At 47.5% G+C, this 27617-nt stretch overlaps 9 protein-coding genes across 9 annotated transcripts in view; 5 read left to right on the plus strand and 4 right to left on the minus strand.

Moving 5' to 3' along the window:
• Positions 1-710, plus strand: part of CNBG1750 (hypothetical protein) — a gene marked incomplete at both ends in the record, with an annotated part of 1482 nt that extends 772 nt beyond the window's left edge. The window contains one exon of the mRNA XM_769100.1: positions 1-710. This exon is cut by the window's left edge and continues 132 nt beyond it. Coding sequence (XP_774193.1) covers positions 1-710 — 710 coding nt within the window.
• Positions 711-1319: 609 nt separating this feature from the next.
• CNBG1760 (hypothetical protein) lies at positions 1320-2490 on the plus strand (the record flags this gene model as incomplete). The annotated part of the gene is made up of 5 exons (XM_769101.1): positions 1320-1368; positions 1423-1600; positions 1654-1930; positions 1990-2172; positions 2230-2490. 5 exons carry the CDS (start codon positions 1320-1322, stop codon positions 2488-2490), a joined length of 948 nt encoding a protein of 315 aa, XP_774194.1.
• A 692-nt stretch (positions 2491-3182) lies between these two features.
• CNBG1770 (hypothetical protein) lies at positions 3183-4572 on the minus strand (the record flags this gene model as incomplete). The annotated part of the gene is made up of 5 exons (XM_769102.1): positions 3183-3293; positions 3347-3870; positions 3925-4028; positions 4068-4440; positions 4500-4572. 5 exons carry the CDS (start codon positions 4570-4572, stop codon positions 3183-3185), a joined length of 1185 nt encoding a protein of 394 aa, XP_774195.1.
• Positions 4573-5252: 680 nt separating this feature from the next.
• Positions 5253-6492, plus strand: CNBG1780 (hypothetical protein; the record flags this gene model as incomplete). Its single annotated transcript, XM_769103.1, has 6 exons — positions 5253-5282; positions 5528-5752; positions 5811-6012; positions 6050-6165; positions 6232-6406; positions 6464-6492. 6 exons carry the CDS (start codon positions 5253-5255, stop codon positions 6490-6492), a joined length of 777 nt encoding a protein of 258 aa, XP_774196.1.
• A 3677-nt stretch (positions 6493-10169) lies between these two features.
• CNBG1790 (hypothetical protein) lies at positions 10170-12647 on the minus strand (the record flags this gene model as incomplete). The annotated part of the gene is made up of 12 exons (XM_769104.1): positions 10170-10375; positions 10454-10548; positions 10606-10843; positions 10902-10938; positions 10987-11055; positions 11110-11215; positions 11276-11585; positions 11643-11728; positions 11789-11953; positions 12013-12227; positions 12277-12345; positions 12408-12647. 12 exons carry the CDS (start codon positions 12645-12647, stop codon positions 10170-10172), a joined length of 1836 nt encoding a protein of 611 aa, XP_774197.1.
• Positions 12648-18953: 6306 nt separating this feature from the next.
• Positions 18954-21692, minus strand: CNBG1800 (hypothetical protein; the record flags this gene model as incomplete). The annotated part of the gene is made up of 12 exons (XM_769105.1): positions 18954-19001; positions 19062-19154; positions 19241-19280; positions 19331-19419; positions 19473-19869; positions 19925-20101; positions 20163-20312; positions 20366-20375; positions 20421-20999; positions 21064-21215; positions 21280-21419; positions 21483-21692. 12 exons carry the CDS (start codon positions 21690-21692, stop codon positions 18954-18956), a joined length of 2085 nt encoding a protein of 694 aa, XP_774198.1.
• A 440-nt stretch (positions 21693-22132) lies between these two features.
• CNBG1810 (hypothetical protein) lies at positions 22133-23304 on the plus strand (the record flags this gene model as incomplete). The annotated part of the gene is made up of 3 exons (XM_769106.1): positions 22133-22247; positions 22313-22493; positions 22545-23304. 3 exons carry the CDS (start codon positions 22133-22135, stop codon positions 23302-23304), a joined length of 1056 nt encoding a protein of 351 aa, XP_774199.1.
• Positions 23305-23899: 595 nt separating this feature from the next.
• Positions 23900-25599, minus strand: CNBG1820 (hypothetical protein; the record flags this gene model as incomplete). The annotated part of the gene is made up of 10 exons (XM_769107.1): positions 23900-23934; positions 24364-24396; positions 24452-24514; positions 24569-24631; positions 24679-24742; positions 24799-24876; positions 24934-24987; positions 25050-25079; positions 25308-25348; positions 25575-25599. 10 exons carry the CDS (start codon positions 25597-25599, stop codon positions 23900-23902), a joined length of 486 nt encoding a protein of 161 aa, XP_774200.1.
• Positions 25600-25876: 277 nt separating this feature from the next.
• CNBG1830 (hypothetical protein) lies at positions 25877-27260 on the plus strand (the record flags this gene model as incomplete). The annotated part of the gene is made up of 7 exons (XM_769108.1): positions 25877-26026; positions 26088-26306; positions 26354-26444; positions 26523-26661; positions 26713-26729; positions 26781-26894; positions 26950-27260. The coding sequence occupies 7 exons, from the start codon at positions 25877-25879 to the stop codon at positions 27258-27260; spliced, it is 1041 nt and encodes a 346-aa protein (XP_774201.1).
• Positions 27261-27617: the final 357 nt, after the last annotated feature.

The following is a 27617-nucleotide window of genomic DNA, read 5'->3' on the forward strand; positions in this document are numbered from 1 at the left end:
CTGCTCGACGAGCGGCCGCTCTAGCTTCTATCAACGCTGCTTCGCAGCGACGCGGTGGTCAGACAAACACCGGCCCAGTCATGGTGGCTGGGAAAGGTAGAGAAGTGATGATCACTCCTTCTTCGACACCCCCTGTGCCTGATGGCGCTAAGCAAAAGCAGCAGGGCGAACAGGCTCAACAAGGCGCCAAACCCGAGCAAGCGGACAAGGAGAAAAAGTCAAGAGGCGGAAGAAAGAGGAATAAAGGAAAGGATAAACAAAAGGAAGGAGTGAATAGCGTTCCAAGCGGGCGACAAACTCCTTCAGCCCCATCTACTTCGTCAACGACAACCCAAGCGCCTTTAAGTGGTAGACCTGTACGATCAGCACGCATCGATAATCCAGTCCCTAACATGCCCTCACAGAGCCAATTTGTCCCTGCCCCAAAAACAGCTTCTGGTTCCGCCAGGGCTCCACAGGCTCCAGCAGGAAAATCTGGGCCAGGTGCTGGTAATAACGGCGAACCGAGAGGTAATGAGTCTGGGCGTGGAAGACAACGCGGTGGTAGGGGACGGGGAGGTGGGGGCCAGCCGAAAACATCTTCTGCAGGCCCCCAAGTCAAGATTTTATCACGAAATCCAGTTCCGCCGGTCGGATCGGGTCCCCGGCGTGGCGATAGGGAAGGGGCTGGTTCTGATGCTGGCGCTGCTTTTGCTCGTATCGACATGTAAAGCTATGTTGAAGCGTGCAAACGCGAACAGCATGTGTCTGCTACACAAGCATGTCTCTCAAGCACCATAGATCAAAGCTTGATGCAGACAAACAAATAAACGAGAAGTCGCATTGTGGTGCCTGAATCTGCACTGAGTGCAAGAAGCAAATTAATATGGTCGGACCGAGATAGTTTCAAGTGGCGAATTCTGTTTCACATTTTACCAGCCCCACCCTACACCGGGAGGTTTTTTTTTCAGCTTTCTCTGTGGATCATGACGGTTAAACCTTCCGATATCTTTCGCCAATCATCTGCAGGTCATTTTACATCATATTCCGATGCGGACCCACTCTAATGATGTAACCTTCCGATATCTCTCGCCAGTGATCTGCAGGCCGTTTATTTCATGATGTAACCTTCATCTGCAGGCCGTTTAATGATGTAACCTTCCGATATCTCTCGTCAGCCATCTGCAGGCCGTTTGGCATCTCATTCCGATGCGGACCACTCCAATGCGAGAGGATATATATAAAAGGAGACCTTTCGACTGGAAATATCTCTGAGTACTGATCAGAAAATTCTTCACTCTATCACAAAAACCAAGAAACACAAAGCAGACAATATCAACATGCCCGTCCCTGTCACTCCCGCCGCTCAGGATTTCGTTCGTGTCGACGGTAAGTATAAACATATTGGCAAACTTCCAATTGGTTGCTCATAGTCGTTGGTAGACCCCAAGGGTACTAAGTTCGACCATATCTCCGACGCCGTCGATGACATCAATGTGGCCAAGCTCAAGGCGAATGACAAGGACAACGCCTATGACGAGTCCGCTTTCGATTCTGAGAAGGACAAAGCCACTTTCCGTCAATTTGTAGACAGCAATGAGAGTTCGCGACGCTTTTACATGTGAATTCTTGAGTACTTTGTATCGTTCGCTGCAGGACTGACGATTGTACCAGCGAACAACACACCAAGCAAACCGTGGAGTTCAATCTAGAAGCTCGTCGCAAGGCTTTCGAGAAGCCCCGTGCCGTCATGGGAATTTGGGAGGCAATGGAGCTCCTCAACACTTTGGTCGACGCAAGTGACCCCGACACCAGTGCCACTCAGATCCAGCATCTCTTGCAGACCTCCGAGGCGATGCGCAAGGATGGGAAGCCGGAATGGATGCAGGTGACCGGTATCATCCACGACCTCGGCAAGCTCCTTTATTTCTTTGGTAGTGATGGACAGTGGGTGAGTTAACGAACAGACGACTCTGCATGTGGTAGAGCTGTACTGATCTTGCTTTGAAGGATGTTGTTGGCGATACCTTTGTCGTTGGATGCGAGATTCCTACCGATAAGATTGTCTATTCAGACACTTTCGGCGACAACCCCGATCTCAAGCACCCAACTTACTCGACGAAGTACGGTATCTACGAGCCCAACTGTGGTTTGGACAAAGTCATGATCAGCTGGGGACATGACGAGTACCTCGTAAGCCTCTTTCAAGAACCCGATCGTCCGTAGTCAGAATGCTCATGTCAATGATAGTACATGGTCTGCAAGGAGCAGTCATCCCTCCCTCAGGCCGCTTTGAATATGATCCGATATCACTCTTTCTACCCCTGGCATCGCGAGAGGGCTTACACCTATCTTGAAAGTGAGGCAGACAAGCAGACTCTCAAGGATGTTCTTGCCTTCAACCCCTACGATCTCTACTCCAAGTCCGACACCCTTCCTGATCCCGTAGCTCTTCGCCCATATTACGAAGGGCTCATCGCCAAATTCTTCCCTGAGAAGATCAACTGGTAGACGTAGACCTTTGGAGCTCGCTTTTGTATGAATACTTCGATGAATGAATGTACTTGTTTGATGCCAGGCTGTTTCTTTGGTATATCACGCGGTAAAACGCACAATGTTCTTTGAATACCCAACGCCCAACACAATGGATGCATGTTCAAAGTTGTATAAGTTGATGTGCAGTGATATGCGGACACGTTTGACCACCTTATTGTAGCCCTTGATGCAGTGTCTGCTTAGCCTTCCCATTACTACAAGTCCCTCGTCGGAGATCACCAGGACGAGGTCCGAGGAGGGGCTTGTCGCAAAATGTAACTTATGTAACTTTTGGGGGGGACCGTCGGGGTGAATTGGGCCTTTTTCGACCATCTTCAAACGGCCATTGTTTATGCATATGGAGGTATCAAGGCGTAGTATCTAACAAGACGATGATACTGAGGAATCAAACCTTTCTTCCTAGGGATGAATATTGGGCCCATCCATGAAACCGGGCTATTCAGGCTATTATGCATAACGGTCATAAATTCGTGTTCATCTCAAATTAGTAGATTCCGTTGTCCCCACGTGGTTAAAAAGAGCGGCAAGGGCAGCCATAATTGATGGGGTCAGAACTACATGGAGCTGGATCAAGTAGAAGGTAATGTCCACAAGAAATGCATGTCAGTCCTTTGATCGTGATATCAAACCGTGTCCTCTCATTACTTTTAGGCCCTGCGTTTCCAGTCTAGCTCATCCAAGACCTCGGCTAGACGCTCTCTAGACCAGTTTTCGATCAGTCCATTGGTAACGCAATCAAGCTGGGTCTTAGGGCAATGCTATTAACAAGCTTAGTTCCTACATCTGATACAGATGATGAATTACCACCTACACTATCTGCGGGCGGTGGGTCCCTATCTAGATTGGTGGGAAATGAATAACCATCACAAATGGCCTTCAACAATGCTTGAGAGGAGGAGGCTGCCACACCGCCTTCAGCTTTGGCGATGTATTGCTGTACATGGGACCACGCTGCCCGAATGATACTCATCCGATCAACGGTTTCCATAGGCTTGGACCAACATGCTGAAATCTGCAAGAGGTTCCCAATCCGGTACATGTCAGTCGTTTGATTTTCTCCAGCAGCGTGAAATAACGCTGGATTGAAGAATATAGCATCTCCGACTTCAAGCTCGTTTTGAACCATATACTTATGGAAGAATTCGACAAATTCGGGCCGTCGATAAGCCAAGTAGCCATGGTCGAATTGCTGGGAATAGGGAAGAAGCTGAGTTGGACCAGAGCGGAGAGGCATAGGCGAATGGGCTACCGCCCCTTGCAGAGTGAGCATTGCAGAAGCGATTTGAGATGCTATTGGGAATCGAGAAGCCACCTGCTCGGATTGGAAACCGAGGTCTTTTTGGAGATATTAGCTGGCTGTCTAACAAATTTCTCTTTTTCGGTACTCACGGTAATCTCGGTGCGGTTCCTGCGCCTTTCCACCGGGGCGTATCACGTTGGTCTGAGCTGCTACTTGATAACCTGGGCCTAACCAAGCCTCGGCAACCAGATCTCTGGAAATGTTAGCCTAATCGAAAACAAGTTACACTTACAGCAGCTCGTTGGCGTAGTATTCCACAAAACTACTTGGATCAGCTACAGCATGTTTTTGAAACGAGTTCCAGATCCGATCGTTGTTGCCTGCAGGGGCGAAATGGTCCCCCTTGGCGTGTTCTTTCTCCTTCTGAATGATGTCACTAAACACGCTGTTCGTTCTCCGGATTACATCCAAGTCCTTCACAAAACCTCTGATCACCAGTATACCGGGACCGGAGGATAAACATTGGTGAAACTCTGCCATGATATCCTCCTTCACCTGAATTCCTTTCTTCAGGGACTGGCGCAGTTGGTCTCCAGCATAGATCACCACATTGTTCACAACATCGACAGACAAAGGGTAATCAGAAGCATTCGTAACCTGTCCGCCTGAAGTCTAATCAATCCATGATGTCCAGTCCATCCGTCCGGGTGGCGAAATTACGCACATATTGTCCCAAAACGTTCAATTTCTTGTTTTGGAAACGGTTGCAATAGCCTGGTTCTTGTTTGAACTCGCATAGCGTAATATCGATCTTAGTTTCGAGATGGATGGTTGTGTTGAGGTTTCAACGATAATAAAAGGCGTTCACATCGGATCTTCGGTCCCACAGAAGTATAAAAAGATGTTTCTGGAAGTTTCACCTGTAAAATCTCAGAAGCCTTGTTAATATCCATTGGCGATTCGTTGTTCATGCCATTCGGCAAATCTTGGCGGAAGCTCCAAGCTATCGGGGGATTTTACAGTGCAGAGCGCAGAGCGCTCATACCCAACAACCAAAAAATCCACCGTTCGGCGATCGCCGTTTTTTGGCCCTCCCCAGAAGACCCGCCAAAACGAGAGGCCTTTCCGATATGCAGACATGAACTATATTTAGAATGAATGGAGGGATGAATGAGCGGGCCGGGATTAGAGCCAAACAACGCCAGCTTGTGCGAGGTCCCGTAACTTGGTTCCTAATAACATCGCGTTCAAAAACAAATGAATTTCAACTCAAAACTGACGCGACGTGATCCTCCTTCACCCTTGTCGTCGTTCTTTCTTGCTGTTTTTGAACTCCTCATCTTCGCACGTATCATTGTTTTATTTGTAAACAAACCCCATTGGTCTCCAACAGCTCCTGCCATTCCAAAGGCCAATAATATCATTGAAAATGGGGAAATCTCGTGTAGAAGATAGCGCCTACGAAGCGCAAGGTGAAATGAATACCATTTGTCAAAGGGACGAAGTTGTACTGACAGCTTGCCAAATTATATCGTTGTTTATGATGATTCAAGACGGAAGAAAATCAAATTCATTTACATTCCATGTTCAAATAATTCGGAACATCCCGACAAGATAATAGCCCCAAGCAACCAGCCCAATCACCATAATACTGCGAAACACCGGAGTAACTTTGAGAAATGGCGTCAAGAACAAGAGGAGAAGGCAGTTCGTCGCGCGGTCGTGGAAGCTTATTCACTGTATGACGATTAGGTGTTTGACCTCTTGTCTGCCGAACAAGGAACCGCCAAGGTCAAGGCATACCATCCCGAACGGGCATTTTATATTCAAACCAGTGTTGATGATCAGGAGTCGGTGGAAGCTGCTTGCAGCGAGGCCCTCAAGCTTATTCCAAAGGGATCTCTTTTTGGCGCTGTGCACTGTGCAGCGACTGCACCGGGCCGAAAATGGAGTAACAAACTCAAGGACAGCATTCAGGTGAGCTCCCCCCTCTTCCCGGTAATAATGCTTGGAGACTGATCTTCGTGCTTTATAGGACTTCGCCAAGGTGCTGCGCACAAATGCATTTGGAACCTTTGTCATTGACGCATGCGTCGCGGACGCCATCAACTCCCAATATGCCGACGAAGGACCTTTCGCTCCTCGTGTATCAGAAGAGAGAGGGTGTATCATCAATATCGCCTCGGCCGTGGCTCATCCCGTGCCAGCCAGATGCATCACATACGGGCCAACGAAAAGTGAGTACTTTTAAGTTGGGCAAGTCTGACAGTTTAGCGGCCGTCATTGGTATTTCACAGGGAATGGCGGATTTCCTTGGCCCATATGGTATCCGGGTAAACACGGTATCTCCTGCAGTGGTGGCATCATCAATTATGGGTCCTGACCGAATTGTGAGTGGGGTGAAACGTCCTGTCAACGACAAGTGGTTTATTCAATTTTATTTTATTTTCCTTTAGCCCTACTTCCAGTCAGAACTTGAAGCTGGAGCTATCTTCCCTCGACGGGTATCTGAACCTGACGAGGTAGCCACTGGCATCGTCTTCCTACTGGAGAACTCCATGATGAATGACTACGAGCTGCGTGTGGATGGAGGTTGGCGTGGAAGCAGCAACTGGGCCGGGCCTCAGGATCGTGAGTGAATCTGCGCAACGAAATTGGACGCGTGATGCTAACATAGCATCCGTACAGCCAGATCTAACGCGCTCTCTTTGGAGTAGTGGGTGCAATGCACTCGCTTTTCTTCTAGAGCTGCATGGCTGCAGGACAAACCAGAGTCATTCATATATATCGTTTCATGAAAAAATCGCACAAGGCATGCATGTCACATGTGTTCAGTTAGGACTCTCGTTATCATCTTCGAACGTTCTTGATATAGCGTGTCCCAGGCTAGCAGCTTGTTTCAGTGCACCATACATCACGCTGACAATATAGAGAAGCTGGGCATGTTTTGATTTGAGGTCATGGCCATGAGCTGGAAGGGTAATAACTGCCTGGGTAAGGTGACACCTGAAGAACATCTCGGTCCGAGACTAGAAAGAAGATTATTAAGCAATATCGAAACCCCTCTTCTACTATACCAAATCTGTCATGCACTTTTCAAATCAGTTGGAATCTCAAGATAGGCAGAATTTCTACCAAGCGATAGAATGCATAGCGGGAATAAAGTGTAGGATGTGTCCTTGGACTGAAGATGGGATCGTAGGGGGAGTTGGGGTACCAGCAGGAGCGGTACTAGGTGACTTATCAGGAGAAGGGACAGTGAGAGTGGCGGAGTGGCAATCCCGGCATCGAGGAGACGAGGCAGGTCAAGAGTAAAGAGAGACAATCGAAGTTTGCAGTTGCACTGAGGCCAAACATAGCGTTTGGCGAGGATAAGGAGAGACTCGAAGGTCTTGTCAGCGATTAGGTGGAAATTGCCTAGGGAAATCATGGTGAAGAGGTAGTTATTCCCTGGCTGTCGAGGAGGTAATAGCACCGGAATGAGGATGTACCGATAGGTAGATGTTGGGATTTCGACAACTTTGATGGACTTGCTAGAAGAGATGACGAGCGTATTGCAGGGTCGGTTCTCTGTCTAGAAGTCAAGGCTCATAACCTGTTGAGTGCTAAATTATCTATAATGCATAAATAAAGAAAGAGAAAAAAAACCAGTCGCGCAAAAAGGTATAAAATTGTCCAACCAAGGAACCAACCCAATCCTTCCTCACTTTCCCTGAAACCTTTCCCCTGAGCCGCCTCCACATCAATAGTCCACTACAACAACAGCCAGGATGCGGGCCGGTATGTCGCCCCGTCTGCCGGTCGGTGTATTTCCCATTTTGCCCCCGAGTTCCGACAAAACTAGCCGATAAATGAGTCATAACTACTTAAAAGTCGGCTAGACATGAGATCCTCCGTCTTATCTTTCTTAATAACTGCTTTCATACTCCCAGTACAAGATTCCAAACTCCTACTCGATCATCGACGCTGCCATGGTATCAGACATCAGCACCTTCCGTTTCGGAGTGTCTTCAGCTTCCCTTGGCATGGCTAAATGTCACACCTTGGAATCGAAATTCTCTGCACTACAAAAAGCTGGATATGCGTATGCGCAGGTAGGCTTTGGAGACTATGTTTCATGGGTTCGCTCAAGGCGGCCCGGTCTGTGAGTACGCCGCCTTGAGCGAACCTCCTTGTTTGCCTAGCGACAGTATGGAACACTGGCCCATAAAGATGAGGCTGACTTGGGATCTTTGCCACAGTCCACCTTCAAGTTGCCCGCCGGAGTGGAAAGAGGCCGATGAGCCCGATCCAAGTGACGAAGAAATCTGGCAGGCTCTCTACCAAGAAGCTCCGGAACTCATCAGCCTTGCAACCAATTATGGACTTCGAATTCTGGCGCTTCAACCCCTGAACCAGTTTGACGGATGGCCTGAAGGGTCAGTGAGAGCTGAATGGGTGCGACGTAAAGCCGAACGGTGGCTCCCCCTTTGTTCGAAGCTAGAAGTGGAACTCCTTCAGGTAATTTACATTCTGCACTGAATCTTTGTGTCAAAGTGCTCATCTTGTATCTTTATCAGGTTGGAGCAAACGATTATGCCGACGCAGACGCTTCGGATGAGAAAACAGCGGAAGACATGAGATGGCTCGCCGAACTAGGAGCAAAACAGAATCCACCAGTGAAGATCGCCTATGAAGTGTGGTGCTTCTCCAAGAGAGTTAATACCTGGGAGCATACATGGAAAATAGTGCAATTAGGAGTAAGTGACTTGCAAAACCCAATGCAGCCGGCACTGATGAACTTGAAATCTTATCAGGACCACCCCAACCTTGGCCTATGTCTCGATGTCGCCCACTTTCCACTTGCTCCTTCTTACGGATGGGTTCCAACTACAGGAGAGGGCTGGTCTGATAGCCAGTACAATGAGATGATCTCCAGGCTCAAAAAAGTACCTGGGAACAAGATCTTTTACCTCGAGATTTCAGATGTACTCAAGCCGGTAAGACCTCTTGGTCAGGGTTCTCCCTTCGATGCCTGGCGAGAGAAAAACAGGCCGGCCAGAGGTGATATATTTGTTTGGACGGTCTGCGGCCGACCACTCCCTTACGTAGGAAAGAACGCTGGTAGGAGTGTCGATAATGAGGACGACATGGGCGGTGCTAGAGTTTTTGAATCGGTTCAGGCGGTACTCAGTACCGGTTTCAAAGGTGTGTTTTTAGAAGAATATGCCAAGATTGCTGGCTGACACCATTCAGGACCCATCATGTGGGAGTTCTTCGAAGCGATGACAATGGAGAAAGATGACCCTTCCATTCCTGACATATACGCTCAGGCGTGCGTGAAGGCAGAGACGCAACTCAAGGCGCGCTTGCCACGTCTGAGTGAATAGTCAGGCACGTATGCAGTCTTAATTGTAAGGCCGGGGGTACGTAAGAAGCAAGTTGTGTTGGTGTAGGTGGGACCGATAATCGTAGTACGGATGGAGGTATTTGCGTCTAAATGCATATGAGAATTGATACAATCCAGCCGCGCTCTCTACTCGGCGTGTCTCACTTTCTTTCACACTGTCCTTTCGACCAACATCCTTCCAATGTTGGGACCCTAATCTACTGATAGTTCCTGATAGATATGACTTTTAACCCCGCGTTCTACGTGATAGCGCGAATGGGGCAGATCAATCAATTAGGAGATAAAGACATGTTTAGAAAATGGGTATATACATTCGCGCAGCATAAGGTAAATCTTAACGAAGGATAAATCAGAATCTGGAAGTACCATTGAAAGCAAGGATGGTCATATCAGATTAACAACCTCTTAAGATAATAGAATAATCCCAAATTTAGCATTTCAGTCTTTTCAAATGAACTTTCTTCTAAACCTCAAGCGAGAAAAAAAAATTCGCTCAAAGTTCTCACATCCCCTTCTGCAACAACTCGTCGAGTTCCATCTCCTTTACCTCAACCAATAATCAAGCGATCTATTAGAGATATTCTCTCTCCATTTCCAATCAATACTTCAAGCAATTCATCTTCGCTTCTATAGTCGAACGAAAACGAAATCCTCCCATGTAGGTGAATCACCTCCAAAGAGGAATAGAACAACCCCTTATAAACCTCTAAACCTCTTAAAGGGGCTGGCCCTTCTTTAACACCGATACGTATGATAGCGGCAGAAACCCGATTTGAGATTACTTAATAACTTGATTGCACTTCTTGTTCGCCTATATGAGCAACATATGATATGTGACGTTGACTCTCCAAGACAATACATGACTTTTATGACAACAAGAATTTTTTGGTTTTTTTATGAAAATAACATACACTGAGATTTCCCACGCCAACTACGGCGACACACCAAGACAACACGAAGAAAAAAAGAGGAAAGGAAAATTCAATACTGCTTTTCCTCTTACTACTACAGTCCACTTGCGACCGGCTCCACTCGCTCGATATGACTTGTTTCAGGCTTGGCCCCAAGATAATCAACAACTTGACCTGACTCTCCCCCTTCAGCGTTATATCTCTTCTGAGCTTCGGCTTTTTCTCGTCGCATCTTCACGGACTTCTTGACTCCGAAATCATCGTCGAATAGACTGAAAGCTTCGTCGATAGATAGGCCCTCTAATGAGTGAAATAGGCATCGCCAACAGGTAATAAGCCATCCATTCTTCTCTCGGTATGAAAAATAAATAAACTCACTCGTTTCTGGATAACAATAGTAGGCTAGCACGTAACCGATCACTACGAACCCTAGGTAAAGACCATAAGTACCGCTTGGAGTCAAAGTCTCAAGCCTGTCACGTGTATTATTAGCCATCATTGAACAATACGCAGGGTTACAGTACACTTACTCAGAAAGGAAAGACACAGCAACCACCAAGTTGGCAGAGAAGCTGGCAGTCGTACTAATGGCACTACCGATAGCACGGATCTCCAAAGCGAGATATTCTGATTGATACCAACAGATATGGGCATATGTTGAGCCGAATCCCATAACAAAGATGACGATACCCGCGATGACAAGACCGACATCTCTCTGGTTGTAGACGAAACCTTCAACAAGGAAACCACCGGTCTCCTTACACATAACTGCAAATAGATTATGTAAGCGCTACGGTCTAATTGTGACATCTAAGGATCGACTCACAGTAGAATGCGATCAGACACCAGATCAGGCCAATGATCTGCCATTTGTCAGATATCATCATCGTTCATATCAAGAAAGAACTTACCATCAGCGGGCCAAATTTCATAAGCAGCCCTCGTCGCCCGATTCTGTCAACAAAGAGCATACCCACAAGCTAGTGCACCAAGTCTCAGTTCAAATCCCATCTGCCATACCATGTCAAACTTACCAGGAAGAAGGTATTGGTGATGGAAGGAATCAATCCTCCTAAAGAAGCGTTGGAGAGGCCAACCAGGCCGAACAACGTGCCGGCATAGTACAGCAGGGTATTGTAACTAACAAAAAGATCAACATGAATTTTTTTCCTCAGAGCGTGCATGAAATAAACAACGTACCCTGTGAACTGACCGAATACCTGAATCATGCAAACGGTCAAAATAGATCGACGGTAGGGCTTGTGACACCAAAGTTTCTTGGCACGTTGAGCCCATGTGGTTGAGCGTTCGAGAACAGTAGTTGCCTGGACATGAGCCTTGACGATTTCAAGTTTGAGTTCGATGACCTCATGAGAAGCGTATCGGTAGATTTGTTTGAGAACCTCACGAGCGCGATCATCTTGTCCACGCAGAATCAAAACTCGAGGAGATTCGGGGAGTTTGTGCATCAGGCAGAGCTGGAGCAAAGATGGCACAACACCGAGACCGACTGCATACAAAGTCAGACAAATTTTCACTGGCGTGCACACCTTGACATCTTACTCACATAAGATTCGCCAGTTGTATTTGACGTCTTTTAAACCCGCTCCGATAGCAACGGATACTGTCTGTCCGAAGGGAATAAAGAAACCGCTAGACGAGTGAGAAATGTCAACTAGGTGTGTTTTAGATCTCATAAGAGCCCCCACTTACTTCGTGCCCACACAACGACCACGAACAGCGGTCGGTGCCAATTCGGTGATATAGAGGGGACAAATGATAGCCGCACCTCCGACTCCGACACCAAGAACCAAACGACCGGCAGTGAGCTGACCGAGGGAGAAACTCGACGCAATGATGATTGCACCAGCAGTGAAGCTACAAGATATTAACATATGCCCTCATCATGAAGTTTAGTGCAATGAGATTACACTCACAACAAATCAGAGATCAATAAACACCATTTACGACCCCATTTATCGGCGAAGTAACCCAAAATTGCAGCGCCGAAGATGGCACCGATTGTGGTAGCGGCGGTAGCAATCTCTTGCTCAGGAGATGAAAGTGCGTGACCGAGATCAGTACCAACGTAAGGTAGGGCGATACCAACGACACCGGTATCATATCCATACAGGAAACCGCCCAGAGCAGCCTAGGTAGTCAAATGAGTATCCGAGCATTAGTTGCGCGTGTACACTTACCGATCCAATCAAAAAAACCAGATAAGGTGTCATTTTGTCCTCATTTTCAGCTTGAATGACAGCCTCATCCTGTCACATAGGTGATATAAGTTTACGTCCCTGTACGTCACAAAAAAAGGGCTAAGGTTTACGATGAGCTGTCCTTCGTGCGTGAGTCCGCTTGATGTCGCTTCAGCCTTCATCTCGGATGGCGGCAAAGAGCTGCTCGATAATGTTGCGACAGGCGCAATTTCGTCGGAGTTCATTTTAATTTGCTTTGCGTAAGTTGCAAGAGATGATGGTTCTGTTTGAGACACTTGAGTATTTATACAAACAATGATTTCCCTGTTCGCCTCTGCAGGCACTTTTGGGGGCCCACTGGGGTTCTCCATTGTTGGTGGTATTCAGGATTTCATCATATCCGCCGATCATGATATAATAATCTCCCGATCAGAACAGGCCCATGTTAAACGGCGACGGAAACAAGTCTAAAGTTAGCCTTGTAGGCTGCTTCCTGCGTTTCTTGCTCATTAACAAAGATTCATTCATTATTACTTAGAACAGATCTTAAGGGCTCCAGAACCGCTGATAAGCGGTCGGGAGCTCCTTCGGCGGGGCGGGGTGTTTGTTATCATGTGACATGAAAATCATTAAAATCGGCAATATGGTCAGCTGCCTGATAATAACGATGGCAGAGACCGACTGAAGTGCTAATAAATGTCGGAGCCCCCGCCCAGGTCCCCGCAAAAAAAATGATCGAATACGTCGGGCCGTCCCGCTGGTGCCCGGGGCCGACATGGTCCCTTAGAGATACCAATCCTTCAATCGGCCGATTATGTCGCGGGATTGTGATTGAACGAAGGGATGTTATTTTGTGCAGTGACGTCACACCCATCGAAAGATAAGAAAGTTGACCCTGGAAGGCATCCGGAAGCCCTTATATATGTCTTTACGTAAGTAGATGGCGGATGGCCTTTCGCTACACCGCAAGCGGCGCAAGGGGCAGGCAAGGCTCAGGTTTTTTACATCAACCCCCCAGATTCGCTGCCTCCAGAAATGGGAGGGGTGGTGTGCTGGCTTGTAAAGTGACACACGTGGCTTCCACGTGGACATATGATTGTCAGCACTTTGCGACCAGAACAACAAGAGGATTGGGAGATCACATAATATAATAATAATAGAGATTGTTCCAGTTGCTAGTCGTAACCGCCCTAACGTCCTCTGCATGCATCTTCCCTTTTAGATAGTGTGGTCTAGGATAGTGAGCAATACTTATGTATATGTATGTATTGCCATGTATGATATAAACATAAACATGTGGAGATTATCAAACACCAGTCAGCATTCTCTGCCTCTTCTTCCTTTCTCCTTCTGTTTTCCTGACATTCCTTGTTAGATCTGAGGAGATGGCCGAGGTAGTAGTTCCCTTGCTAGCTCTTATTAATAGCTGGGATGCCAGTTCAGTATTCAATACGCTACAGAAGATATATCGCCTGCCGTCTATGAAATAAGACTTTCCTGCATTGGTGTTTGCAGAACTCGGGGGCCTGCAAGAAGGGGAGACATCAGGTGCTAGAGAACAGATCGTCACAGAAGTGAAATGTAAAAATAAGACTCGTTAGGTGACATCCCGGCGCCCTCCCAGCCTGTCAGACTCGGGCGAGGGGGTCAGAGAGTGGGGGGTGGGGAGTGGTAGGGGAAGGGGAAGGGGGGGTTGGTTGTCTCGATGTAACCACTCAGAAGTCGCCTGCTCCTTGCTCGACAGAGAACTCATAAGATGTTTTTTTGATACTGTAAAGCAGGTATCAAAATAGGCTCGCGTTAGTCTGTGTGCTTAATCTTTGCACCGACCCAAGTTGATTCCCATTTTCCCATTACATTTATTATTTTAGTGGTTAATTATGTACAGCAACGAATAGTGGTAGAGTTGCATGCAGTATCGAAAATTATGAAAACAAAGCAGCCTTAACTGAATGAGGCCGAATATTCCGTTCCCCTCCCAATGAGAATAAATAATCCTCCTCAAAATTGTCCATTAAACCAATCCTTCGTTCTATCTGTTATTATCATAATATCGTCCTCCCATCTCTGTCTCACCCAAGTCCCTTTTGAGGATCTCGCACCGTTGATCTGCATCAACCTCTCCAACTCAAAGCCACCATTGAAGGCGATATGCCCAAGCTTCCCAACGCCGCGAAACAGAGCTACGAACGTGAATTCATGAGCAAATTCGTTTTCCTGAGATAAAGACAAATTCTGTCAAGAGTCATGCCTTGGGATTTGTGTATGATGATGGCAAAGACTAGTTGATGAGGATCTGAATGCTATTACAGGCAAATCCATTATATCATGGAGGTGATTGGAAACGCAATGGTGGTTCAAGACATTCCATACCCGCTTCCTCACAAAAATCTCCCAAATGGGTTGCCTAGAATGGGGAAGGATATATAAGTAAAGATTCTTTTTCGTATATGGAAGATCTCATCGGGATCCATTCCATATTGTTGTAGCCATTAAAATTTGTCCTTCATAAATAAGAGGCTGTCCAACGCTTACACTTCCCTTCCCTAGTGACATCTGAACCAAATCATCGCTCGTTGCACGTGATGCATGTACCTACCGTTATCTTGCTCTGAAAGGTCTTGATGCAGTTGATAGCGAGCACAGTATGTTGTGGGATAGCAGGTGTGTCAACATCATGCGTGAAGGGTATACACAAAGGAGGGATGGTTCTTCGGCATTCAATACAGGTGTCATATAATTCGCTGTCAGCCTCGAAATGTCCTTGCAGAAAAGATTTGTCAGAGAGGCACATTTGATAGGTCGATCAGGTCGTGGTGGGTTGCCGGAGCTGTTGATCATCCTCGTCTTCATCATCAAACCGTGCAGGAGCGTGAAGTTCACGTCTTGGTCAATGAAGAGGAGTAGGCTGTTGCTCAGGGACATGGAGTTGCTGACCACCTTCGTTTTCATCGTCCATCTGTGTTGGAGGCCGGCATTCACGTCTCGGATGACGGAGAGCAGGATACTGGCCACTTGGAAAGCGATCAGAGGGAAGTAAATTGGGAGGCTCAGCCTGAGGACTGTCGACAACGTCGGGCGCGATCAGATGTAGAGGGGATGTCGCCAATATCTAAAGTTGTAGTACGTTTACTCATTGTCGTGGAGCGGTGGTAGGAGGTACAGCACTTAATGACTGCACGACATATAGGTAGAGAATCAAGAGAGTAACAGGACGAACGAAGAATGAAAAACGCGACGCGTTTTTGTACCAAGTCGCGTCGATGAAGTGCATGCCTACAGCCGATCACCGCTTGCCTTACCTTCTTCAGCCAAATTCAAGTAAACGGCGCAGACATTCTAAGTATGCATGCATAGTACCATTAAAAGGGCGGACCTGGAAGCAACTCAGTGGTATAAGTGTCGGTGCTGCAGGACGAGCTTTGATCGAGTAATGTGGAATTAAAAGAGACAAAAAAGGGGGTGTTTCGCGAATATTAGTACAGAAACGCGTGAAAAAGTGGTAAAAAGTGCATGCCTAGAGCGTTTTTGCGCGCGCCTAAAGACACGTCTTCAGCCAATTTCAACTAAGAGACTGAGGGGTTTATATAATGCATGCATGGTATTGTTTTACGGGCGAGCCTGAGCGGAGTTCAATGGTACATGTTTGAAAGCCGTACGATGAGTTTTAACCGAGTATTATGGAAATGAAAAACACATAGAAAGTGGAACGTCGGGAGTACTGGTTGCCCGCTAACGCGAGCGATGATGTCGTTCAGTAGTATTTTTTAAGACAATCGGCTCTTCATTCTTACCGCTCTTTTTTACAACGCACGTGGCAACAACCGGATCAAATTGGAGATAACACGGCGACGGATTTGCGACAGTACGCATCACATTGGGCTATTTAAAAATGCATGATTTACTCTGTAAAAGAAAAGTCTGATTATGTAGTACCATTCAAAGGGATGTTAGGTCTTGATACCTCCGTATGCATGGATAATGACAGTTTGAATTGGTCGAAAATGGCCAAAATCACCCCAACGAGGAGTAGTTCACCACCAGCTATAAATAACGTTCCAGCAGTTTGTGGCAAGCCCGATTCGAGCCTCGTCGGACACCAGCCAATTATCGGTCAAGGGGCTTGCGTCGAGCTTAGATCGACATTGCTATCTATCGGCTGGCCTTTCGGAATTATCCAAAGTGGAAGGAAGGGGTTGTCCCGAAGCAAATATAATCGATGGGAGGCCAGCAAAGGATTACTTTTTTTTGTCGCGTTTCGGTCCATGATTCTGTCTTCTGAAACCCGTGTGGTGATGATTGATCTGCTGGTAGATACTAGTATGATGCTTTTAAACCATTGTTTTTGTCCTTTTTGTTTGTCCAATTTCAATCATTCTATCGTTTTCTTACTTGTGTAGCTTGTGTCGCGTCGCGCTTTTGTTTCTCGACTCACTTGCATAGGCCTTTTGTCTGCTGTCAACGAAAGAAGTTATAAAGTCTCCTGCTCTCCAGGATACATTCCCAATCTCCAACGTCTTCTCATTCTCCCATCGTTTTGCGCAAGTGTCCATGACTTACCTCTAACATCTATCTGATTATTATCATGAATTCTAAGACAGAAGTGAATACCACTCTTTTCCTTCCCATCTCTATGCTGCTGACGGACAATCTGACAGGTCGAGCAACTCAGACGCCACTTGATGGCTACTCAGGCGGAGCTGGAGAAGAAGAAGCTTGAGAAGGAGCTTGCGGACGCGAGGGCGCACTAGAAGAAAACGACCGAGGCGGCAACAGTATCAACAAATAACCCCTTCCCTCGCTCATCTGCCACACTCCCCACTAACTACATATCGAACTTCAAGCCCAAGAGGGCCGCATCGCCGCTCCCCAAGGCGAAGGTTACCCCTACATGAGGCCCGTCAAGCATGATTTACTTCAACTCCCAGCTCTGACAAGTCTGGGGAAAACTCCACGGCGGCCAAAGCTTCTGTCACCCTCTTTTGTCCTCAGGACAACACTGTGAGTATCTGTAAGGATACAAAGGAAAGGGGGTAGGAGGAAGAGAAGGAGGAGGACGAGAGGAAGAAAGGGAATGAAGTAGTTTTGGGGCGCCGAGAGAAGAGAAAGAGAGGGAAGAAGGAGAGAGGAAGAGTAGGAGGACCGTGCGAGGAGGCGTTAGGGAGGAGAGAGGCCTGAACGGAGGGTCCAGGGAAGGTGTGAGAAAGATGAGTCAGCTCTACGAGCTGAGAAAGATATAAAAGGCGTGACTTTATAGCCCAAGCAGCTTAGTCTTCTCAAACTCTCGAGCCCAGCAATCCCAACAACTGAATCTAGTAGTGTTCCAAGAACAACTGTAGACAAACGACCGAGGACACGAAACTAAAATAGCATCAGGTGTTTTCCGGCCTCTATGAGGACAGTGGCACCGCTACGGTACCTTAGATCAGAGGGTAAGATGACATATTGATAGCACGCTAGATTCATGTCGTCCCAGGGACCTTGCTCGTCCGAAACGCTGTGGCCTTCGCAGCATTTCCAGGCCTTTGGGATGCTTTCATCAATGTTCTGAACGTCGACCTTTTCGTTTCAAAGCGGAAGTTGCCCAGTTGCGATCGAGCTCCCCATCGCCGAAATCAAATGGCAAATTCTAGCCGAGGTCCCTTACTTCACCGCAGAAGATCCGGACTTTGTAGAAAAGTTTCGGATGGGCAAGGCAGGCTTGATCGAGTACGACGTATTGGTCTTTTCCGATCGTTATTCAAGCACCAACAAGAGCTGACAACTTAGGTCACAGGTTTGCCATTTCTCCCAAACCCGCCAGAAAGCGGCTTCTCAAATAGCTTCGTTCTTCCCCATCTCATACTTGACAGCGACACATTCACTGATTACTTGAGACTCAGCGACAATTACTTTGCCTTTGCAGTCTATAAGGCACGGTTAGAAGTCGAGAAGCGCTTGCTCTACAAGGTCGGAGAAGCTTAGGATCAACAGCGGCGGACTGCAGCTGGGGTTGACGACGACGACGATGATGTTTGGGAACTTCCTTTCAGAACATCGACGTTTGGGAGAAGTATGAAAGCAAGGGAGCGTCCTTCAAGGACGAGTGGAGGAGTGATACAAGCCTCTCCCAAGCGAGACACAGTGAGTAATCAGTTCAACTGACAATGTGTCTTTCACGCCGCTGACCATTTGGTACAAGTATTGGTCTAATTTCAGCCGGTCCCCCTTAGTCTAGCTGCTCGTTTAGATAGATAACTGCGTGGTCTTTTTCGTTCAGATTCTATACCCTACTTTAATTTTCTCTTTTGCAGCTTTCTGGTCTTTCCTCATCACTATCTTGTACACTGCTCTCTGAGAGTGTTTGTACAAAGGTGCTGAGGGAATACCAGTTCTACAATCTAAGACCTGATCTCTTCAATTTTCCTTGGGGTGAAAGACCCCTATAAAAGAAGTGTACATGGTGCTTTGCAACCAGTCATATAAATCTACAATGGCTGCGATTGCGGACCGCATGCGGCAGGCGGTGGATCGTTGCTCATGAACAGGTCTTACTCTTTCGTTCCCAGCCCGCCGTTCAAATCTGTGCTTCAGATCATATGACTCATGATGCATTGAGTAATATCCTACGCAATAGCTCTTGATAACCACGAAATACTACAATAAAATGATACAACGACGCGAAACAGTGAATTATATCATTCCGAAGCCTCAGGCATTGCCTGTATGAAGTGCACGTTGTGATACTGCAAAACCCATCAGGCAACACCTATCAGCGTTGTTTGACTAAATTTCATTACACTTACCAAATTCCACCAATCCCATACATGGCCGCTTATATCACTGGGATCTGATGCGAAGGAAAGCAAAGACAGCAAAACTCGTAATATTTTGCCTCGCTATAAGGAGAAAGCGCGATCAATACCGACTTATCCATTCATCCGCCTGGAAGTCACAGACGGATATGATACTGACGACCACTTACCACGCTCTGTCCATTTGAGGCAAGACACTCAACAGGTATACTAATACAGATAAGGTAAGCTTGGATCCGCTTTTGCGAGGAAGCACAAACTTCGCCAAAATGTCATAGGCTGTTTTAGCAATTATTTGTCGCTGTGGTGGCGAATCATAGCCCGGTGACAAGGCGGACCTGAAGTCAATCTAAGTCGTTATCAGCAGAGTGGGAAACAGTTCTGGCCAAGACATACACGTACACATGCAAATTGCACACAGAGCGCGGTAATGTGAATATTCGCACATTGGATACCCCACCAAGTCTCTGGTTGTGCCTCATCAAAGGTCGCAATGATTGGAACGTCGTTTGTCAAGGTGTCCAACTCCTCCAATGTCTGTTCAATCCATCGTAATGAGCTTTCAGTGTCGGTACTTTGATCTTTTTTGCACAGGAACATGCGATGCCTTTGCAGACACTGGCCTAACAACCGGAAAATTTGTGTGACAATCACAAATCCAGTCATGTACGATCTCTTCCCAAACGGCTGAGGAAAATGACTTTCCTCCGAGATGTACTCATCATCGACTGCCAATGGAAGAGGTGGAACACCCTCCATCTCAAGTAACATGATCGGGGCTCCATTCAAAGCGAGCGTCCTAATGATGGTCACGTCAAAAATACGCCAAGTAAGTCGCATTTCCAGTCACCTACTTTTCGATTGCTACAACTTCCCAATACATTCGATGACAAATCTCTCTTTCGATGAGGTTCATGCCTTCCTTCGGTTCGGTTTGATTGACCCGCAACGTGTAAACCAACCTCCGTGCCTCGGCAGCCAGCATGTCAGTTGAGCTGAGATTCTGGGTAGCTTGAGTCGATATGAGGTCTCTGATCGTGAAGAGTCAGCCTTGGGTGTAGTCGGATGACTGTATTCGTTCGATAAACGCACAGAATGACAGATCCAAGCATCGAAAGACTAGGTTGATGACTGTTGCGTAATTGGCATGCACGGCTGAACCTATGTGCCCGGAAGAGGATTCTCTTTAGGCGTTCCCGAGAATGCTGCTCCCCCATTAGACTGATTGGGCTCTGACAAATACTTTGACACGCTCAGTTATTGTTATGCCATGCTGCGCCTTCCGACCGACTCACACATAGGCCACTAGAGGTCGTCAGACTCATTCGCAAAGAACAGCCATATACTCACCGATACTAGCAAGAAATCCTCGAAAGGTCTCGTCCCTTTGGTCTCTCCGATGAAGCACATCGCTGGCGAACGAGGGCTTGTGGACGATGGGCACTAGTACATGTTGATGGCGCATGTACAATGAGAGGAAGAAGCAGATGTCAGACCATGGCGCTATCACATCGATTGGCATGAAGCTCTCAGGCTCATTTGTAGCCTTCAGCGATGCCAATATCGCAGCTTCGCTCGGGCTGTTGCCAGGAAATTGAGGTTGATCATCCTCTGCCAAGGCTTGTGCTGTGGAAGGAGTATCAAAGAATGTCGTTCCCGAGGTCGAGTTGCCGCTGGGCCGTATTTCATCAGGTAAGCGAAATGCATGTGACGTCCAACCTGCCATATTGAGAGGCAACGTAGCATTTGTAAAATGATCGGGCGGAAATGGAAATTTTGGTGTGCATTGCTGCAGGGCATTGTACAGGTCATTGGTCCTGTTATTGTTTACGCCATCGATAGCCCTTTGCAACGCAAGACGGTTGACGTTCTCCTGATCGTCGATAGGCAGAGCCACACTACCTGAGCCTTGGGTAGGTATCGAATCAACTGAATACCATGGTCAGTGTCGGGTCTATATCCTCCGAGTCCTTTATTCGGTGACTGGACCTACGGTCTGCTCCTGAGCAATCATTGGAGACAACCGCTCCACTGGATAGGATCTCATCTATATTGGTCATAGTCCGTATGGGATTCAGGGGGGTAGTAGGTACAGGTTGAACTGGAGAAGCGGAACGGCTAGACCGAGACAGGCGTTTGTAGACACTGTCACATCGGCAGGACTATCAGCAAGTGTAATTACACACTCCATCAACAGAGGAGAGCCTACCCCGATGGCCGTCCTGGCTTTTTAGGTGAATACGTAAACGTGCAACGCTCTTTCCGGCGGTAACATCTCTGGCAGGTCGGCTCAAGATTAAGATGGCGAGCACCGTCCACATTGACACCTTCAAGCTCTTTACACTTTACCTATCCCCCCGAAGGATGTGATCAGCGCGTTCAACAATCGGGAGAATGATCGTAATGACCCACTTTTTGACGTCGGCACCAGTCGCAAACTTGGTTGGACGGGCGTTTTTCTGCATCGGCGGGCATCCGGAATAGCGCTGAAATGAAGCAAAGACCAATATGATAAAGTACCCGAACGAAAGTGAAGGATTGCGACCCAATGTCCTCTTCAGGACGTGGGAAAAAAGAAACAAGGTTACAGTGGAGGAGATAGGGGAGTGGCGATGGTATCATATGGTCAATACCCTCCTGCTGCTTCGTTGTTTGTGCAATGGTGGGGCCGGCCGTCGCTCTTTCTTGCTGGCGACTCACATGTCGTGCATTACACGCATATTATTAACTTTCTAATTAAACTACTATTAATTGGGAAATGAATCGGTAACTTACTTTATTATTCCTGCATATCTCGCGTTCGGATCATCGGAACGAGACTTGTACTAGGCGTTGAGATACCGATACACCACTTCACCAAAAGGAGTTAATTAAGGTAAGCGGGCCGTTTTGGGTCCGGTGCCTCTTCGGGCCGGAGCTACCATGGAGGGGCCGGCTGGTTGTTTTCGGGCATGGGGGATAGCAGAGACACTCATCTCTATAAAACCCCCAGCTGCAATATGCACCAGTAGCTTTCCCTCGGTACATATCCCTATTACGAGTATACACTACTGAAATCAATAATGTCATCGCTCAACGGTCATTCCAACGGCAGCAAAGGTGCCACCCACAAGAGAGTGCTCAAACCAGGCGTCTGGGCCCCCATCCCCACTTTTTTGGATGACAAGGAGGAGCTTGGTGAGTGGTAATACCTAAACTTTACAAAATTTCCGAAACTTACTCGATAACTGGAAATGGTTTAGATATCTCCACCTTCAGAAAACATGTTGTTGATCTTGCTAAAATCGGCATGCAGCCTGTCATTTGCGGGTCGATGGGTGAAGCTTTCCAACTCACAGACGATGAACGAGTAACTCTCTTCAAGGAGACCCGGGCTGCTCTGGATGAGGCTGGGTTGCTCGACACTGTGGTGATCGCCGGAACGTAAGTTCAATATTAAACGCAATCGACCAGGATGAGCTAATCATCAAGTAGAGGAGCTAATTCCACTCGAGCGACCATCAATCTCTGTCATTTGGCTGCCTCTTCTGGTGCCGATGTTGCCATCGTTATCCCGCCCGGTTACTTCGCAGGAGCCATGACTCCCCTTGCCCTCAAGACCTTCTTCCTTGAAGTCCAAGCCTCTTCCCCCATTCCCGTTATGGTGTACAACTATCCAGGTGCTGCTGGTGGCATCGATCTCTCTTCCGACCTCATCGAAGAGATCGCCAAGAAAGGCTCCAACATTTGCGGCGTCAAGCTCACTTGCGGAGCCGTAGGAAAGCTGACAAGGATATCTGCTGCTACTGCCACTCCGGCCTTTGCAGACTATCCCAGGAAAAGTGACGTCGCACCAGAGTTCCTCACTCTTGGTGGGTTTGCAGACTTCCTCGCGCCCGCCGTGCTTGGTGGTAGAGGCCATGGCGCTATCATGGGTCTGGGCAACATCTATCCTCGTTCGCTTGCCAGATTGTTTGAGCTCTCTTACAAGATTGCCACAGACGCCCAGCCTTCTGCCCAAGATCTGAAGAAGGCTCTCGAGTTGCAAGATCTGGTTTCCGGTGCCGATGCATCCTTTGCAAGGGCAGGGATTGCTGGAACCAAATGGTACCTCAAGACTCACAGTGGTTATCCCTCTGCAAGGTTGAGGCACCCCTTGTTGGAGTTTACGGATGAGCAAGGACGGGCATTGGAGAAGGAAGAGGCAGTTGTCAAGTTGATGGAAGTCGAGAAGAGCTTGGCCAATAGCCAATGAAAGTTACACTAGAGATAGCATTTATGTAACAGGTCCGATGTCGAACACCCATGTACTATTTTCCCCATCCTTACTAGAGATCAATCCAGCAATGATATTCTATGAGGAACTAGATACGTATACAGTTGAACATAATGTATCTACAGCAAAGCCTTATATTCCGTCTTTGAACAATGTGTCATTTGACTTCTTCTACGTCCTTCACAAAAGTCATGTAGGATCCCGTGTCTCCCTTTTCGCGTTAAAGTAATCCTGATAATCATCCGATGGCAACTGTAAATGTACAAACCCCCATTAACACCGTTTTTGAGTCACCCGCAATTCATAGTAGCCCTCTGGCGCCCTAGATAACCACGCACTAACGAAATTGAAGAGGAAGTCAAGTACAGACAGATGCAAACGGGAGCACTCTTGGTGTTTTTTGAAAAAAAAAAGATGAAAGCGAAAAAAGACTTTGAATTTGCTATTTTATTTTGAAAACTAGGAAGGTGGTATTGGCACAAGGTAAGAGAAGGGAGGAAGCAGATCAATTATATTCTACGTTGATATGGTTAGAAACGTCTGTTTCGTACACAGCTAGCGACTCACGATAGACTTAGTAGCCGCCGTTGTAGCCACCCTGTTGTTGGCCTGTAGAATATTCAAAGTCAGCAATGTACTACCAAGTAGGCCGGGAATCCGAAGCACCGTAACCACCGGCAGCACCTCCGTAGCCTTGTTGGGCATCGAAGCCCTGGTTACCACCGTAGCCTGTATAGCCGAGAGATAAATATGGATATGGTCGTAGCCAGCCGAGCAAGGGAGATCACAGATAGAAAAAAGATGAAACCACGACAATAGCGACATGAAAGCCGAGAGTCAGAATACACATCAATCGTACGTCGTACGGTAGACAAGTGTAGAGGGTGATAAGGAGAATTGAAGGCCGAAAACAGAGATACAAATAGCAAGCAGGGAAAAACAGCATCAGGACAAGTTCACGACAGGAAATCGAAAAGGTAAATGGAAAGAGCAGTGTCTGATGCTCCATTAAAGAGTCGAGAAGGAATTATAGCTTACCGCCCTGCTCGTAGCCACCCTGCTGGCCGCCGTCTAAAGAACATGATTAGCCTCTGTAATCCCTGCGCCGAACGCTGTCTCTACTCACAGCCACCACCGTAACCGCCCTGGGCACCGCCACCGTAGCCTGAGCCACCGTAACCACCGCCGTCTGCGGAACCCAGCAATTAAGAAAGGGAGCTTGGAGAAGATAGAAGTCACGTACAGCCCTGGTTGAAACCGCCACCCTGCTGGTAGCCGCCTTGTTGTTGTTGGTAACCACCGCCGTCTACATACTTTTAGCTAGGAATGGATGAGAGCATGATGCAAACATACAGCCGGAGTTGTAACCGCCACCGTAACCACCGCCCCCAGAGCCACGAGAGTTGGCCATGTTGACCTGATAACATCAAAGTAAATTTCGCAACCAGAGAAATAACCATGCGTGTCACTTACTCGGACACGACGGCCGTCGAGCTCCTGCTCGTTCATAGCGGCAATGGCAGCCTCAGCCTCCTGAGGGGAACCGTAGGTCTACACAGCAAGTTGCTATCAGACAGGACCTTCTCACGCATGAAAACAATTACACACAACAAAACCGAAACCTCGGGATCGGCCAGTCTCACGGTCCTTCATAACGATGCACTGCAAGTCGGTGGCGACATGTTTAGACAAACGTTCAACGGGAAGATAGAGACTCAACGAACGTCGGTGACGGTACCGTAGGCGGAGAAGACCTATAGCCATGATGGTGCATTTGGCAACAACGCAAACGGTTTGAGACACAATAACATTGACCAGGCGAATATGACGTAAGCGAAACAAGTGAAGCGCCAAGAGCCACGAGTCAAGAGCCACGAGACCATAGGAAATGAGAGCGCAGGACCAAGACGCAATATCGAGAAGGGACATTGGAGAGAAACTACATGAGCAAGAAACGCTAGCTGACGGAGAGACAAGCAAACCTGGAGAAGGGTGTCATCGGTGGAGTTCCACGAGAGATTGCCTATCAGAATCACAGTCAGGTAACCGGAACCAAATCCATATTTATGTTTATGCATCGTTCGAGGACAACATTGGCACTTTCTGCTGCTGCTGATTGCTATACCGCCCCTCGCCTGCCGTTTTCAAATATGACAGAAGAGAGGTGGATGAATCCCCGAACGATGCACGTGGTGGCGTTGCCGAAAATAGAAAGTGAGGGTTAAGTGTTGACCGATAGTCGTACGCACCGACGTAAACCTTGGAAGCAGACATGTTTGATATTATTTGGATTGATGGATGGAGAGTAAGATAAAGATAGAAGTAAGAAGATGGAAAGAAGGAAGAAGAAAGGGATGCGAATGAAGATGGCGCAAAACTGCTGTCATGGGGCTAAGCAAGCGTTCCCTTAACTGAGTGGCCATTTTAGCTCCTGCAGCTATCCCCGCATGTGGCACTTCTTTCCGTACGTCATCGTCCCATCTCCTTTCAAGGCAAATCATAATCAATAAATAATAACACAGCAGCATACAGAGCACCAGCAAGGACAACAATGCCAGACACAGGCAAGCAGAAGGCGAGCAACATATCGCGTGGAGCACTTTTAGATCTGAAGGCCATTACTGCAGAACATGTTGATAGATTTGCCAAGGAAGGCAGAGGTCCTGTGAAGGGACTTCCTCGCAAGCAACATATACAGAAGGTGGTTAAAGATCAGTTTACTAAACAGAAGCAGTACTAATGGAACGATTATCCCACAACAGAGCAGAGACCCATTTAATAAACCGTCCCCAGGACTAGTGAAGCGTCTGGCGGCAGAAGCGAGAAATGATGCCAAGCGTCGTCGGTTTGATGATGAAGGCGGACCTACTGAAGAGGAGCGAAGAGAGATTCTTAAAGCAAAGGCCAAGAAATACGAGCAGATTAAGAAAGGCGACTTTTCAGGGCTGAGTCAGAAGGAGATTGAAGAGGCTGTCATTGATGTGAGTATGAATTCCCGTCAATTTAAGCGTCACTGAGGTTCCGGTAGTTTGAGAAGCTTGAAGAATTCTCAGACCATTCTTCGGATGAAGACGAATCTGCACATCCTGCTCGTTTAAGTTGGTCCGATGATGAGGCAAGTAATCTGCAGATTAGACGAAAGTAGTACGAAACACTAATATCATATCAGGATGAAGAAGACGACGATCTGGCCCAAGTTGAATACGTTGATGAGCTAGGAAGAACAAGAACTGGTACACGCAAGGAAGCAAAGGAGGCAGAACGGATAAGAGGGAGAAATGAACCTGTAAAGCTGATACCAAGCGGTGCCGAAAACTCTGCATATGCCGAAGTACAGTGAGTATCCTTCAGATGTGTTTCGCATCTTCAATACTAACTGCAGTGTAGACAGTCCAAAGTGATTCGTAAGACTGGGCTCGTCCATGAGTGATCTGAGGACTAACAGAGATGCGTAGATGGCGAACAACACGTTTTCCCTGTGTACGAACCGAATCCAGAGGTTATCAAAGCCAAATATCGGCAGGCCGAAGAGGAGGCGCGAGCGCATCATTACGATTCAACCAAGGAAGGTACATTGTCATCAATCATTATCTCGCGCATTCATGTGTCTGATTTTTCATATAGTGCGAGTGAAGGGTGCAGGTCAATATCAATTCTCCTTGGATGAGCAGCGCCGTGCAGAACAACAGGCCGCGCTGAAATCCCAACGGCATGAAACTGAGCTTGCGCGCGCCGAGGCTGATCGGCGAGGAGGTATAACGGCAGCGCAAGAAGCCCGGAAGAGGAAGTTGGAGCAACGGAAGGCGATGATTGAGGCTAAACGAATCCAGCTGTTTGGTGGTGAGAAGGAGGTGCAAATATTAAAGGAGGAAAGGAGGGCAAAGGAGGCAGATGAGTTCTTGAATACCTTGCAAAAGGAATGGGAAGGGCAGTGATTTGGGGAACAGATGAGTGGGCATGTACATCCGTCAACAATGTTGTATGCTATATGTATCAACAGTTCTATTATGTAGCAAAATTACCTTCGTAACTTGCGTAAAGGAAGCCTTTTTAGGGCCTAATGGTAGATTGCAAGTTGTCGATCAAAAGCCCATACACAGACAGACTACTAGTATCGCATGTTGGTCTTTCATCGCAGGCAGCCAACAAACGGATAACTGCACGTTCAGATACTGACATGGGCCGAAACTATTGTGTACAACACTTGGAAAGCGTGAAGCATGACAGCACAGTGAGTAAAGTAATACGTACCGCGAATGTCGATGCTCGGTTACATGCATTTATTTGCGTGG

This window comes from Cryptococcus neoformans, chromosome 7, assembly GCF_000149385.1.
Source record: "Cryptococcus neoformans var. neoformans B-3501A chromosome 7, whole genome shotgun sequence".
Taxonomy (NCBI): Eukaryota; Fungi; Basidiomycota; class Tremellomycetes; order Tremellales; family Cryptococcaceae; genus Cryptococcus; species Cryptococcus deneoformans.